Raw genomic sequence first — 15,924 nt, 5'->3', positions numbered from 1 at the left:
CAAGAGGGCTGCAACTGCCAGTGCAATCAGATTGCAAATTGCCTGCTCCGCAATCAGTGGGACAAGAATTCAAGTGCCTCCTGAATGTAGCAGTAAAAGGCTTTCTGCACAGCAGTAGAAATGACTAGCACTTTTTTGGAGAGAAGGAAGAGAAAGATAAATAACCCTCCCTGCCAGTCTGCTGCCTTGGGTACTCCTCAGAACTGCAGGAACGAGGAAGTGGAAACAGCACTTTTGAATGGGCAGCCTTCGCAAGAGAGAAGTCACCTAGGTTTCCCCTGATCAGTTTGGGGGATCTCCCCAACAGTGAATTAAATGGGAAAAAACATGAAAGAAGGGGGTTGCATGCAGCCAGCTGATGGTTTGCAATGAATGTTGCAAGCAAACGTGCACCTGGGCTGACCGGTATCACTCCTGTGGCTCTAATTGCTGAAATTGGCTCTGGTAAAATGCAGCTGCTCCTCCTCAGCCCAGGGCTGCAGGTACAAGAAAGATGTATGAGTGAAGGAGAATGGATGGTGCTATAAACTGTATTTTCCTTGTAGCAAAAGGGCAATGTTTTCAAATAAAAGGAAAAAACAACCACCTGACGCAATGTAACCTTATCCTAGGAGTCCTCCAGCTCTTCTTTCCTATTAAAAAAATTTGAATGTAGATGTGCCAATGCTTTGTGCCTGAAATGTCCATGCTAGTTAGGAGTAAAGGGAGTTTGTCTAGTACCTCTTTCACTCTGGAAAGGTTGGAGAGAAGTTTAGATCTACGTAGCAGGTATGAGAAAGCTCAGTCTGAATAACGAGTTGGGTTCTTTCTGGGAGTAAGCCCTGTCCTGTTTGTGGAGCTGGAGAGCTAAGCTGAAGGAGGCAGCTCTAACTTATCACCAAACATCTTACTGCAATACAGTAATGAGACTCCGTAAGCCACGTGCCCTTCCATGTCAGTATTTGGTGTGTGGATAAACTCAAGTTGAGTGTTGCAGGCCTGCAGGGGTCTGCCGTGCAAATCTGCTCAGAACTGGGGCCTTCCACCTCTGCATTTTTTGGAATCACCTCTGCAACCTGCAGCAAGCCTTGGCTTAGACCAATTTCTCCATCACTTTCAGCAGGTCTCTAATAGATCAAATGATAAACATTTAGCTGCCATCAGTTGTGTACCTTTGATATTTGGAGACTTAAAGACATGTTTTAAAGTGATACTGTTATTATAATTTCATTGTTTTATACCTGTAGACTCTTTCATCAAATGCTGTGGAACACTATATGGCTTATCATGGTAAGAACTTTACACAGGCAGGTTTTACCTTAGGGTGAAAAGCAATTAGCGCTGTAGTAGCGCTTTTTTTTAATTGTTGTAGAGTTAGTTTCCCCCTACACAACTGAAAATACAACTCAGTGTAGTATCTGGCTCAAGAATGATGGATGTTAATGTATTTTAGGCTAATAGGAATCATGAATATCGTTGAGTATCCTGGGACTTCTGGATTTTGAATTGGATTTGAGAGACAGTAAAAAGGAAGGTAGGATTGCAGTATGCAGGAAAGATATTTTAGCTCATCAGTTACCTCAAAAGGACAAGATATAATTTATTTTAAAGGAGTTTTCAGAATGTAAATGATCCATCAAAAGGCAGTAGAAGTTTAAATTTGCATAAAAATCTACAAGAGAAATTGATGGTGGTTCTGCCTAAAGGCAAAATGGCCTCACTAAACCCCTAAGTAGATAAAACAGCAGAAAAAAAAATGCAATTTCAGAGGGAGATTCGTTTACTCAGTGATACCACCCTGCACAAAGCCCATACTATCTTATTGCACTGAGTGACTTGGAACAATGAAAATAACATTCAAAGCCAGATGAGAAAGCCTTTACCATATGGCTTGTTTTGTCTTGGGTGCATTGTCCTACACCAGCTCACCACACTATCGCGTCTTTGTTGTACCTGCTGGAATCTGTGTAGATTGAAGCTGGAGATGTCTTTTCAAATACCATGAGAGCTGTTATAGAATTGCTGATCTATATTACCACTGGTAATGATTTCAGTTTTAAGTAGACAACATCTATAATCTGGATTGTGTGAAGTAAACAGAAAGCTCTGCAGAACTGTGATTCTCTTCAGACAATTCTACTGACCACCTACATCCATGACAATGATTTGTATAGCTCAGCATATGATAACCGTTGAACAGCCACGTGTTGATCTCTGCATTTTAATGTGATGCCCCATTATAAAAGCACCTTGTAATGCCTCTGCTAATGAAGAGCTGTAACTGCCCAACTCCATGTGACCATAAACACTTCAAAAATATGTTTAGCCAAGGATCAGATGTACTAGAAGAACAATTTCTCCAATTCCTAATTTTTCTTGCTGAAAGCTTTTGCTTTCCTTCAGTCTGGCAGATAATAAAGAAAAGGCTTAACCCCTCCTCAGCTGTACCTTACATCCCTAAATCCACGGCCCAGGGCAAAGTAATGCTCTTTATGTGGCGAGAGCACCATCATGCCTCTGAGGATCTCAAATAACTTTTCAAATATTGAAGTTCCCCAGTACCATCGTGAGATATTTATGAATACATGGCAGTGACCTTCATTTTACAGCTGAGGAATCTGAGGTGCAGAAAAGTTAAACAACTTGGCCAAGATTACAAAATACTGGAGGAGCAAAGAACAAGGAGTCATTGATTTTTCAGTCCTGTGCTTTAACAGCTAGAAAATGCTCCTTCTGAGAACAGAGAAGAAAAGAAAAAAAGAGGGGAAATGGGACTAAGAAACTAGAGTAATTTTAGATAAGATATGTTGGCAGAGTGGTGTAGGAGATATAAGGGAAAAATCACAGCAGCTTCCAGCTGAGATACAGCCACAGCTGGGCGAGATGTGCAGCCTGCTGGGGTAAGCTCTCAAATGAACAATCAACCATTAAATGGAAACATGGATTGGGGATCTGTCAGTTGGGACATTGTCAGACAATTTATGCCTATGACCAAGTAATACTGGCTGCTGTCCGATATCCGATCAGCTGAAGGAATCTTTATTAGGAAGTGTGAACGATTGTGCTGCAGGATATAGATGGAACAGAACCAAATGTGCTGGGAAGACAGCCTCGTGCATCCTGGCTCCGCCTTTGCCTTCACTTTATGGTGCAAAATCTCCAATCAAAGCTGATCCCATGGAAGTTGCTTCTAAAGGAGAATCAGGGAGCTAGAGTTCTACCTTATTGCTAAACTCACTTAAAAGTACATATTTCTAAAACCAAAACCCCTTGCTCCTAGGTGAGGTTTTCCAGAATATTCAGCACTGGCCCAACCCAGCTTGTTCTGGAACTAGCAAGAAGGAGGTATTCAGTTCAGTGGGAGCACAACTCCTCCAAAGCTGTGCCCTTCAGACAATGCCACACAAATGATTTTTGATCAAATTTTATCCTTAACTTCTGACAAGTCACATCTTTCACTATTGTCTTTTAGCAAACGAAGAAGCCAAAACACTAAGAATAAACAATTACCTAATTTTGTCAGTTTTCTACATAAATGTTTCAGTGGAAGGAAGAAAGGAGTGATCCACTGCCAATCTGCTCTCATGTGTCCTCTTTTTTTTAAAAAAAAAAGGTGGCTTGAACATTCTGTTGATACAAAACCAGTTTTTGTATCGCACACAAGGGATCTGTGTGCGCGTGAAGTTGCAAATCACTCATCACAAAATGAGGCCATGCAAAATTTCTTTCGGAAGATGCGTCACGCAAAGTTGGATATTAGGTGTGAGACTGAAAAATACAAATGAAACAAAACAGGAATTCCAAAACATAAGAGATTATGAATTTGGGTAGCCAAAACAGAACCCGCTTGAAAGCCAGCCAGATTGTTTGGAGTAGGCGTATTTTAAGACATGCAATCCTGATGGATCATGCCCTCCAAGCCAGAGCTGTTTACAGCTATGGTCTGAACTCTTCGTAACAGCCAGATGTGCCAGGCTTTTGAAAAATTGCTACTCAGGCCACAGACTGAGCGGGCATGTTTGGGTGCCTGTCTTACAAGCTACTAACATTAGAAATGCCCATGCTTCAGGCCAGGTATCTCTTGAAACGCTTTATTACCTGTTTCTTGAAATATGGAAGTTGAAAGCAGGCAGACTTGTGGCAGAGAGAGAAATAAAGACAACAGCTGCAAAACTGTGTTGTTTTTATTTTAAACATGCAAAATACAGTCCATGCATCCGCCATTTTGAAAAATCTCTCGGTTCATAGCAGATAAAACCAAAGACATTTTGGCTATCGACTCTCAATAAATATTTCAAAATGCTTTACAGTGTAAAGATAAGAAATTTAGCAAAATTTCAATCAAACCTGTATAAAAAACAGATACAGATAACTTTTTATTTCAAGGCGACATGCTGTAAGTAAAGAGTTCACTTTTTTTTTTTTTCTGGATGGTTTTTTCCTCGTAAAAAGTTTTCAACAGTACAACCGCTTAACAGATTTAAGCCTTTAGGCTACACATGCAAAAAAAAAAAAAAGTTATAAATCACCAAAACGTGCTATATTTTTGTTTCGTTTTTAAGTACAGTAGTTGTAGACAGTAGCATTTTTCTTTTTTAATTTTGTAAAAGAGTGCAGGCAGGTTCATGGAGCTAGTGTCCTGGAAGACTCGTACTCTGACATACATTTTGGTTTTATCCCTTTGCCATTGTAATAGTCCACGACTTGGTTTGGAACTTCAGCCAAAACACTTTTTGCTAGAGCAGCTGGGGATGCCTGCAGGAAATGGTAGAAAACACAAGCGTTAACCTGTCTCTCTGCTGGAAGTGCCATGGGTTTTAGAGGCATTGGTGCCATGAGATCAATGTAGGAAGTACGGTACAGAAATGGAAGGCAAAAAAGACTCAAAATGAGTGGCACTGCTGCTGGAAACTATTTTTGTGAGTCAGTTTGGGCACACAGCTGCAGCTGCCTGAAAGTACACTAAAGCCAAAAGTGCTCTGCATGGGTTTTTTGGGTCCATTTGGATTAAGTTCAGGGTAACTGAACTTCGCTGCACTTTGGGAGAGCACCATATCCCAATGAGAAGGGCTACAAAGACGTCATTCATCAGTACTCAGTGAGGAACCCTGCAGAGCTTCAAGCTGAACACCAATGGACATCACTGTGAAAGGGAAAAGCCTTCAGCACCATTCTGCTCTTGAGGATCTGGCATGGTGTTCTAATGGCTGAGGAAGTTTTTAATTCAGCAAAAACCATTTTGTTTTCATTGGAATTAAACCACGGTCATGAGAAAGCTTCAATCCTAGGCTTTGTGGAGGCTTTAAAGCACCTCCTGCAACATATAAATGGTGGGTGTTCGTTAACCAGACTTAAGACCTGATGACCCTGATAAGTAGAGGTGGATACAGAGATGGCCACTGGCTTTTGTGCCAGGCAGGAGGAGAGCTGCCCCTTGGTGCAAGGAGAAACCGTGCCCTCCATCAACAGCACACAGTTGCTGCCTTACACCCCGACAATGCTTCATTTTAAGCAGCGGGGCCTGTGGATGTTTTTTGGCATGTGCTGCAGGGGTTTTCCTCGGCCCCTGAACTCAGCAGTGACAGAACTGGACTGCTGTTCTCCCATGCAGCCCAACAGCAAGCACCCTCCTGCCCCGTGTTTTGGATTTGCCTGTTTCTAAGTATTTGGGTGATTCAAAACCCGCCCCCCCAGAGCCAGCCTGCCCGACCATGTTCCCCCTCGGAGCCCACCACAAAGATGCAGTAAAAATGCAAATGCTTAAACATCAGTTTGAGAGGTTTAAACCAATGTATTTTTCTCCAGATGGAGCACATATGGATCACACATTGCAGTTCAGATGATGCCCAGGAACTCAGCTGGCGGCTGGGTCGCGTTTCTTCTGCACACCAAGTTCTTTTTCCCACACTAATGGCCACTTCCCTCCTTGCTGTCTGTAATACTGTCAGCCAGGTTTCAAAACTACCATGTCACAAAGTAGTTGTATTGACTGTTCATTGCCTCTGTTTCATGGGGTGGGATCCTTATCCTTCAGAGTCTTAAAATTAGGATGTAAATGGTAAACTGTTCGTAGTCAAGCCAATCCAGGGGTGCAGAAAGCCCCCAGGCTGTTATAAATTCCAGTATCAAATGTTACAATACTACAAATATAAGGATGAAGCTAGCAAAACCAGAAGCAAAACTTTTTTTTTGTATTTTGAGTCACATATATGATTAATAACAAGAAAAATGAATAACTATTTCCCTACTGTGACATTTATACCAAAATATTTGTGCAGCCAAAAATGCTGGGAACATTTCTGCGGGAACAAACTGGCAAAGCAGAGCCCATGCTTTGTGTGACAGTGGAGCAACCATTCTCAGGTGTTACACAGCGACAGAACCCATTTATCTTAATCCTTCGAAGTGAAATGCGTGGTTTTCTATGGTTGCCCTGTTCTTGCCTAAACCTGTTCTCACTGAAATCAGCAGAAAATGCCATTTGGAATCAGGCAAATGGGTGATTTCTGTATTGCTGATGATAATTATTGTTTTTTTTCCATCTCCTTCCTAGTGTGCTAAAGCTGTACATACCTTAGCCTGCCTCTGTGCCATCGTACCAGAAATACCAACCCTACCTAAAGGGTGAAAACAGGGAGCGGGAGAAGAGTCCTGGGCCATCGCTGCATGCACCAGCAGTCAGGTAACTTCACTCTATCTTTAAGAATGCTGGGCAGGAGCACTTGCCACCAGCTTTTCCAGATCACACGCAGTCCACACGTCTGAACACTGGGCCAACACTCATCCCCCTGATGTGTTTTTGTGGTGGTGAAGCACTCTCACTTCTAGAGCAGGTGGTACAAAACAGCATTTGTGTAACAATCAGACGCAGTAACTAAGGAGCTAAAAACCTAGGGCTGGGCAAGAGTTACCTTCACTGGGTTTTTAACACAGATGGTACATTGATGTTTTACTGTAATGTCTTCTCCACTCTTTAACTGCTCTGCTTGAAAAACACCTTGAGCAATAAACATCTCAGCTGATGGCTAATGCACAACAATCAGATCAGCCAGCAGCAGGAAAACAATCCCCTGGGATGATAATTGGTGTATATTACAAATGACTGTTGATGCAGTTCTACAGCTTCACCATGCTTAATCTTTAATTACAATACATGGTGCAAAACATTCCTCCTTGCAGTGATTAAGAGCTGTGCTTTCCACACTCATTTGTGATCTATGTGTTATTAAGTCACAGCTGTTAGCCTTTATGATTAAATACAATGCAGAGTGGAATACAATCTACCTGTGGCATCAGATTTGTGCACAGTAAATATACCGTGCATCCTAAAGGCAGAGAATTTCAGCTCTTAAAATATGACTGGAATGGAGCGAGACAGGTGATTTTCTTCAACTACATTTCAGTGATTGTGAGCGTCACTGTTCTACAGTTTCAGGTGAAGGACACTCACGTTGCTGGGGTGGTGATAATTATAGAGAGAAGAAATTCAGTTGGGTTCAGGGAAAACATTTTCCCTTTGTTTGTATGAATTGCACCCACTGTACAATGGTACATTTTTTTAAACAGTAATGGTTATTTTGATTTTATCAAGCCTCTACAACTAGGGGATTTGCCAAGAATCACTACAATTATTATTTATATAGATTCAAGGATATTCCTTGAAGAGAGAGTCCAAAAGGTAAGATACTTTACTGAAGTACTCCTGATACACTACATCATGTCGGAACTTAAAACCCTGTACTAAAGCTTTCTGTCTGCCTTAGGTCTTAAGCCCATAAAACACTAATGTGGGTAAGAGGGTTAAGGTATGCGAGTAATTGTAACTCGTTGAAGTGTGTTAAATGAGTGCCATGCAGGATCAGAACCTTCTTTGAAGTCAAACTTATCAAATGTATTCACTCTATAGGTTATTTTTACAACTTCCTTCTCCTTCTTTCAATTTTATCACAGTGGCAGCTTTCAGATATATAATTTTTGATCTCTGTGGACAGATATGAGATTTTGAGTTCCAGGCTAACTTGAGAATTAAAGTAATGAAAAAAATACTGTTTGGGTTGACTCCACATGAATTTTGGTTTAATGTTCCAGCAAAAACAAAAAATAATTGCTCACAAATAACATTTTATTCCCTCCTTCCTTCAGTAGTAGGGGTAATATGGCTTTAGGCATACATAGATACTTGAATTATCAGAAAAAACTCTATAAACATTACACAATGTCTTGTAGTCTTTCTAAAAAGATCCTTCAACGTTTTTTTCTACTTAATAGTTGAACATCCCAAATACCAAAACTCAACACAAGGAACATTGCCAAAAGGGGCATGATGTTTAACTAAATACATCTTCTACTTAAAGCTGTCAAATGTAATATGCTGATTTATAGTAATTCTTGTGTGTGATCAGAACTGATCTGACAAAAATCTCCCAAATGGGTTAAATCTGCATTTTTCTGTGGGGAAAAAAAAATAAGTTTGATTCAAAACATCACACTCATTTCTACCATGAAAAATTATTTCACTGCCTGATGTAAAAGGCATGGTCTTTTGTTTGTGCTGAGGATAAGTAAGCAAGATAGCTGTGAATGTCACTTTGCTCAGGGAGAGATTATTTGGAATATGACAATAAAGAAATTCAGCCAGAAGTGGCTATTGTTGTGGGCACTCATCCATTCCTCTGACGTTGGTTGAAATGCTGAAAGATCACAATAAACAGATTAAATATCAAGTTGTGTAAGATATATTGACTTTTCTGATATAGATATAGCTAATATATTATCTATCTCTATATCTATATTCCCTCTGCAACTGAAAGAGAGAGGAAAAATATCACTATTTAACAAAAACAATACATTTTTAAGATTGCAGTCCTCTCCAAGAACTGGGGAAGTTAATCTAAACCAGCTAAAAATAATACATGGTTGTCATTTGATCTGTGCTAGCAATTAAAATCACACATACAATCACTCACAAGTTAACACCAGAGGCACAATATATTCAGTGCCCAGAACTGCAACTGTCAGCATTAATCTATTCAATCAAGGATGATTTCAACATTGTTATAAAATCAAAAAATGAAGCTAAAAATAACAAATGCAGCTGGTTTTGCCAGTTTCTTGCAGAAACATATTTTCAATTAATTGAAAGTAGGTCTAGCACTAGCCCATAAATAACTTTCCTCTCCACACTTTTACAATAGACCACAGTGCAATGCTACACACTCGTGAGTATCTGAGGAAGGAGAATCACAAGCTATGAGCAGGTTATGCTTATCCTTTTTTCCAGCAGATATTAATAGGTGGCACCATCAACATAGAAATGTACAATTCTACAATTTGGTGGCAAATCTGCAGTAATTTGGCATGGTGTCACTGAGCTAATAGCACAAGGTGAGTTGTACATCGTATGAGGAGCCATTCTTTACAAAAAGGTAAAGGGAAAAGAGAAACAAGTCTTTCTCTTACTCCTCAGCAGAGTTTGTGAAAGTAAGAAATGCAACCAGATCTAAGACAATCGTGAAAAAATTGTATTTTGAAGTAAGAGAAAAGAAAAATAAGGTAATCTGGAAGTAGCAAAATGAAAAAAGAATCTCCTGTGGTAACAAAAAGACTAGCAAAACTAAAGGAATGTAAGTACTGCAAACCCGTGTGCAGACCAAAACCAACCCAGACCTGAAAACTTGTGACAAATCCAGATCTAAGGATCACTAGTGTATGAGAGCGGATGGGAAAAGGCAATCTCCAAGGCAGATTTCAGTAAGGGAACAGGCACCTGGGGAACACTGTGAGTACAAATCCACAGCTGTTTCAGCTGCCTGTGGAAACGGAGGGATGGAAAGCAGAATACAGTAGTCCTAATAGAACAGATGCAAAGAGAATGGAAAAGAGACACTAAGAAAAATAAATCAGGGAGAGCAACCAAACAGAAATCCGTGAGAAAATGGAGGTGAGGACTGGCACCACAAGACGCACATGGATTCTGCCCCATCACTTCCTTCCCCACCCTCCCCATCTCACTTATGGAGCACATTTCATTCAGTATTCCTTTTTTTCTCCATTTCTGACACAGTAATGCCAGAGACTTACTAAACACTTTGTGCCCATCCACCGTTAGGCTCAGCCCCAGGGACCATTCGCTATATGTTATGTACATTCACACTTCTGCGGAATGGATGGAAAAGTCAGCTTACATGTTTGAAGTTCCTAAATGGCACAAACTGGACAATGTCTCGAAGCACTGGCTCGCCCTTGGGAGACCTCAGGATCCCATCGTCACCATCCAGCATCTGCATGTCGCTAAAATCAGCGTTCCCCACCCCGACGATGATGACTGACATGGGAAGGTGCGAGGCGTGGACAATGGCCTCTCGGGTGTCAGCCATGTCTGTGATGACGCCGTCCGTCAGAATCAGCAGGATAAAATATTGCTAAAGTTGTTGGACAAGAAGTGAAAAATCAGATCATTAGTTAATCTTCCAAAGCTGCTTGCCGTTTTCCAGAATGAAAGTGGACTTTTTTAAACAGAAAAGAGCCTTTGTAGTGACTGAAAGGTTAAGTGCGTTTCCCATCCAAACCTCCTCAGCTCATAATTTCTCCTCTTCTGGAGTTTAGCTCAAGTTCAGGTAATTTCCAGGAGCTGGAAGGAGCCAAGGGATGCACAGTGAGGAAGAGGGGGTTTCTAGCTGCTAGGGCTGGGAGGGGGAAGTCTGGGATGGTCCCGAGATCCTCGCTGTCCCTGTTTTCCATCTGCTGCACAGTCACTTCTGCTGACAGTTCCCAATTCCATTTTTTCCCCTTTGGGAGGCAGGAGGAGTGGGGTACTGAAGTGTTATGAGCCTGTAGCAGAGCTGTCAGGGAGGAGCTTTGCCAACAGGCACGTGGGGTGGGTGGAGCCTTCTGCAAAGCGGTGGGTGACCCACTGGTGGCTGTGGGAGAAGCACCACACCATGGCAGGGCTGCTGCTTTCTGCAGAGTAACGGGAGTCCCTGCGGAGAGCAAGGGCATGTGCAGGGAGGAATATGTCCATTTTCAAACACTTCATACAGAGCCCTGAAGCAAGGTTTTCTTCTTCACTAAAGGAGAGAAAGCAATTTTGTGTGCTTGTCATTTCCTTCCCAAAACTCCAAAGCCCACTGGACCGGGCTCAAGGGCTATGACATCTTCACCTGGTAATGGGGAAGAGTGACTCTCATTTGGGTCTGTTATGAATTGTTAGGCAGCTGGAGTCATTGAACAAATGTGCATTAACAGGAAAAATGAACAGGTCATAGAATTCGGTCGCTCTGGTCGAGCAATACCAACACACAAAACTTCATTAACGTTTATGTGTACACAGCTATATAAACACACAGAGCTCTCTTCATCACCTCCTGCCATGAATAAAACAAAACATGCAGGGAGAAAACTTCATCTTGAAGACTCATGTTATAAATTCCTTTGTTTTTCAGATAGAAAGAGGGGAGGCTTAGGTTTAGAAGAATTAAGCAACTTATTCAATATGACATAGTAGTTCAGAGGCAGCGCTGGAAACAGAGCGAGTCACCGCAGGGTTAGGCAAATTCAAACATAGCAATTCCCCATTTTAGGACTGAGACCCTAAATCCTGGAAACAGCAGAGGAGTGACAATCACAAGCCCAGACTCATGAACAGAAATGTTTGGGAACTGCTGCCTCAATAGGACTTACAAAAAGGCTCAGCACATGAAGAAAGCTTAGAGAAGGCTCCAGACCTGGTGATGAGATGCATGCCAATGTACAGCTCTGTTCTGTTCCTGTACATAGGTATTTTTCTTGCTGCAGTATACAAGTCCTCTCTTACATCCTTGACTCCCACAACATTGCTCTTGTAAATGTTTCAGACCTACTCGCTCACATACTTTCCCCAATTTTCTCCTTCTCCCTTTCTCTCCTTCTGTTTGGAAGGCAGGAGAAAAAGAAGCCTAATCCATTTCAAAGATGTACATTTAAAATGACATCTATGATTAAGTCTTTTAGCCCAAGAATCTGTCGTGGCTTTTGTATCAGATGCAGGCTAACACACTTGCCTCCTGATTTCTAAAAGGCACGTAATACTCCGTGTCAGTAATAGCAAATTGAAAACTGTTAGCACTACGGTTGTCAAAGGAATGGCTGGAAAAATCCCCTACTTGAACAAAAATGTTTTAGCACAGCCTCTGAAAGAGACTTGAAATTTAGGGAATCATTTCAACTCATCTCCTTGTATGATCACCATTTTAGGGGCTTGGCCCCTAGATTTTTTTAACCTTAGTGGTGCCAGTTATGTTTCCCTGGTGAGGAACTGTGTGTGTTACAGTAAAACAGCTCTGAAAGCAGGAAACAGAGCCATGGAGGAAGAATTTAAAGTTGTGACTGTTCACGTGTGTAAAAAAGCCCTGTTTTGCTGACCTACGAGAGATCCGTCATGAGACAAGAAGAAAGCCAGACACAGTGTTAACGGCCTTACCGAGGCCTCCTTGGTGTTGGTCTCCTCCGAAGCTGACTTTGCCACCTTCTGGATGATGGGAGCGATGTTTGTCGGCCCGTACAGCTGCAGCTTGGGCAGGCAGCTCTGGTAAGCCTCCACAACACCTTGTATTCCTGGCGCAAAAAGCCACACAAAAGGCAAGGAAATGTGGAGCACATCACCAATATCATGCTTGTTTAAAACATCAATAAAAGGTGGGTTCTTAATTCATAAATTCAAAATAGCACATGATTAGCAAGGACTAACAACTGCAGGTGATTTCCAAGAAGCTGTCTCTAGCTGCTTTGAATCTATAATTATATAACTCGCTTCTCCCTCCCAGCAGTTTTTGATGTCTATTTTCCAGGTATCAGCTTGCAGTGCAATAGCTTCCATCCCTCTCAGTTCAAGGTGTAAGCGATCACTTCCTGATCACCAGCTAAGATTCACGCTAGAAGGGCGGACACAAGTTAAAAACCCTTCAACACTTCTCTCTCCTCCTCTTTGGATAAAGATTTATTTCTGTTTATCATGGTAGTTACCAAAACATTTTCCCTTTCTACTTACAACCTGGAGCTGTCAAAGAATTCAAACTTCTTTTCAAATACCTGATTCCCCTGTGCTAAGAAAATAATTTTTTGGGGGTGAATTTGCATAATTGCTCACAGGTTGAATTCAAGTATGACCAAAAGCTGTGAAATCTTGGAAGAAACAGCTTTGCAATCTACAGAAAAATGAGCTTCAGTCAAGAAGTTTTGATGGAGAACTAGCTATTTTTGGTTTTTTCATTTCAGGATATATAGCCAGACCAGGGAGAACAGACTTCTGCTGACACACCTGACAGATCACAGAATGGAAATTCGTGTTTTCAATCGTTGAGAAGAAGGATTTCTTGAAATGAGGCATGTTAGCCTCCGCATTCAGAACTCCCAGCATACCAGACCTAAAGGATTAGAGGTCTAAAGCTGGAATGAAAGTGATAGACTGAAGAGCTTTGTAAAGGATGCTGAAGTAGGAAATGACTTCAGTAAGATCCCAAGCCAGTTTCAGTTTGTGCCGAGACTAGCTCCCTCATATTTTACTCATCCATCTTTACAGGATATGTGGGTGCAGACCCCTTACAAACAAATCCCAGGGAGTTGTAATTGCTTTACAATGATACACCTGAATCTTCTATGAAAAAAATGGTGGAGAACGCAGTCTTGTCTCTTTATAGACAGCTACAAACATTTTCCTGTTGCAGTGCTCACAGACAAAAGAACATGCTCAGATTATAGCTGTGATTGGCTAAAATGTCAAATAATGTTACAAAATTTCCCTCCGTAATTCCGGTGAATAAATGAAGTTGCAAAACTGACCTTCTGTTAACTCCCAATTTTAAACCTGCTAAGGAGTTCATTACATATACTTACTGATCTTGCATGAAGGCCTCATATATCTTCCCTAAAATGATGACAAGATACATTGTGGTTTTTTCTTATGCATTGAAATAGTCTGAGATAAACCTTACTCCCTGCATTCCACACAGATTTAGTGCAGTTCGTGTCAGAAAGTTGCTTTCATCTTAGAAATAAACATGTTCTAGAAACATAATTTCTTGTTCACTGTCTCAGATTAATATCTTTTAGAAATATCTACTGTCCTTATATATCCAAATCCAACAGGATATATGAGAGGCTTACTTTGCGGTTTACTTTTCTCAGACTTTTATTTTAGGGAGAGCCAATGTGCATCTTTCTTCACAATTCAACTCTTTACGTTTTTAATTGGAATCCACTTTCAATAGCTCTGATGAAATACAGTGTATGCATATAAATATGGGTTTAAGATGCATGTAAATTGCATGAATGCATGCATAGAAGCATTCATTCAGATTAAGGTTGTCACTTCCTCAGACAACAAAGGCTGAGTACTGTGAGTATAAATATACTATACTGTAAATATATGAAGTAGAAGCCTATAAATACTAACATTTTGCAGAATGGAAATGGTAACAGGGGAAGAAAGGGGAGAATATCTGTATTTTATGTATTCCTGGGATCTTCACATCCTAACGCGGTCTTTATGCAATGTAGAGTGATGCTTCACACTACCTTGTGCCAGCAGAAACTCACTTTTTGCACAAAGAAAGGGATTTAATTCCTCACAAGCAAATTAGATACTTTTTATATTGAATCCAACATTTTTTTCTTGGTTTAAAGCAAGATACCCTTCAGTAATTTTCCCTTGTTTTCTGGCAAGTATGCTACATACTACAAGGAGAAATAGCATGGTCATGAAGCACTTCATCTCCGTCTCACTCTTGCCTCCTCTCTCCACATGAGATGCTGGTGTTACTCCACTCTGTGGAACATCTACAAACCCCCACAGAACAATTGGTGGTGGGAACTAATCAAGCATCCCCGTCAGGCAGGTGATGAGCAAGCTGCAACACATGATTAAACAATGTATTTTCTGATATGTCTCCTTTTCTTGCTTTCATCCATAAGGGTATTACTTTAACTGGTACCATTTAGGACAAAGAAGTGCTTTTTATATCGTGTAGATGCACGTGCAAACGCTGCACAATTTCTTCCCTGGCCTTCTTTCATGCTGCAACCATCTTTTTAGGTGTTCTTAGCCCTTAAACTCCTTTTAGATGATGGGGTAACTTATCAGATAACTGAGTGTTATGCAAAGAACCAAATAAATTTTAAATATATAACAAATATTAAGTGGCATAAGCCACGGCAAAACTCATAAAGCAGCTCCTTCCTTTTTTTTTTTTTTTTTTCTTTTTAACCTCCTCTCATTTTTGCATACACAGTAGGGTCTGGATAGTAAGTTCTTTACTTGCAAAGGGTTTGTCTGTCCAGCCTCTGACCTGCTGCTGGCACTCCACAGATGTGATGGCTTTTTCAATCAATACAAATCATTGTACAACAGTGTCACTGTGATAAAAGAATTAGCCTTGAACTCAAAAGAAGCAGCAAAGGGGGGATAAAAAAAAGTGTTATTTGCATGGACTGATAGGGCTTTTTTTTCGGAGGTATGCAGGAGGTCACAGGTGTCCTACATTTAGACTGGGACCCAAAGCTCTAGTCCAACACTGCATGCATAAAACGTTGTCACCTAATGCTGACCATTGCTAACTGAGATGTTTTAAACAGATCAGGCCCTGTGTAGACACCAATGTGTCTGTGTTCAGAAGCAGGCAAGCCAACGCAATTTAAAATAATGGTCCAGACAAAATTCTGAGGTCTGTTTTGTTTCCCCATCCTTATCCCCACAGCCTCAGTGTGACTAAAATCTCCACGTCAAGATGGCTCACGAGCTTACAGGCACTTCTAGATGCATACATGTAGTTTCTGCTTCTTTTAACTCCTTAAAAGCAATGTAAAAGGCTGTGTGAACACATCAAGCAGCTGTAGGACTTCTGTGCAATTACATTTCAAGCATGTGACCTGCAGAGGTTGGGGCAGTCCAGCAATCTGGCACCACAAACAAGC

The 15,924-nt window shown here is 41.0% G+C and overlaps 1 protein-coding gene across 1 annotated transcript in view; it reads right to left on the bottom strand.

Annotated features, from left to right (window-relative positions):
* Window positions 1-4,150: 4,150 nt before the first annotated feature.
* Window positions 4,151-15,924, bottom strand: part of CPNE4 (copine IV) — a gene marked incomplete at its 5' end in the record, with an annotated part of 34,534 nt that continues 22,760 nt past the window's right edge. Inside the window, 3 exons of the mRNA XM_010074869.1 lie at window positions 4,151-4,734; window positions 10,164-10,400; window positions 12,437-12,570. Coding sequence (XP_010073171.1) covers window positions 4,603-4,734; window positions 10,164-10,400; window positions 12,437-12,570 — 503 coding nt within the window. The remainder of the gene's footprint in view (window positions 4,735-10,163; window positions 10,401-12,436; window positions 12,571-15,924) is intronic.

Source organism: Pterocles gutturalis, unplaced genomic scaffold, assembly GCF_000699245.1.
Source record: "Pterocles gutturalis isolate BGI_N339 unplaced genomic scaffold, ASM69924v1 scaffold48197, whole genome shotgun sequence".
NCBI lineage: Eukaryota > Metazoa > Chordata > Aves > Pterocliformes > Pteroclidae > Pterocles > Pterocles gutturalis.
The sequence above is the reverse complement of the archived record's forward strand: the minus strand, read 5'-3'. Positions and strand labels throughout refer to the sequence as shown.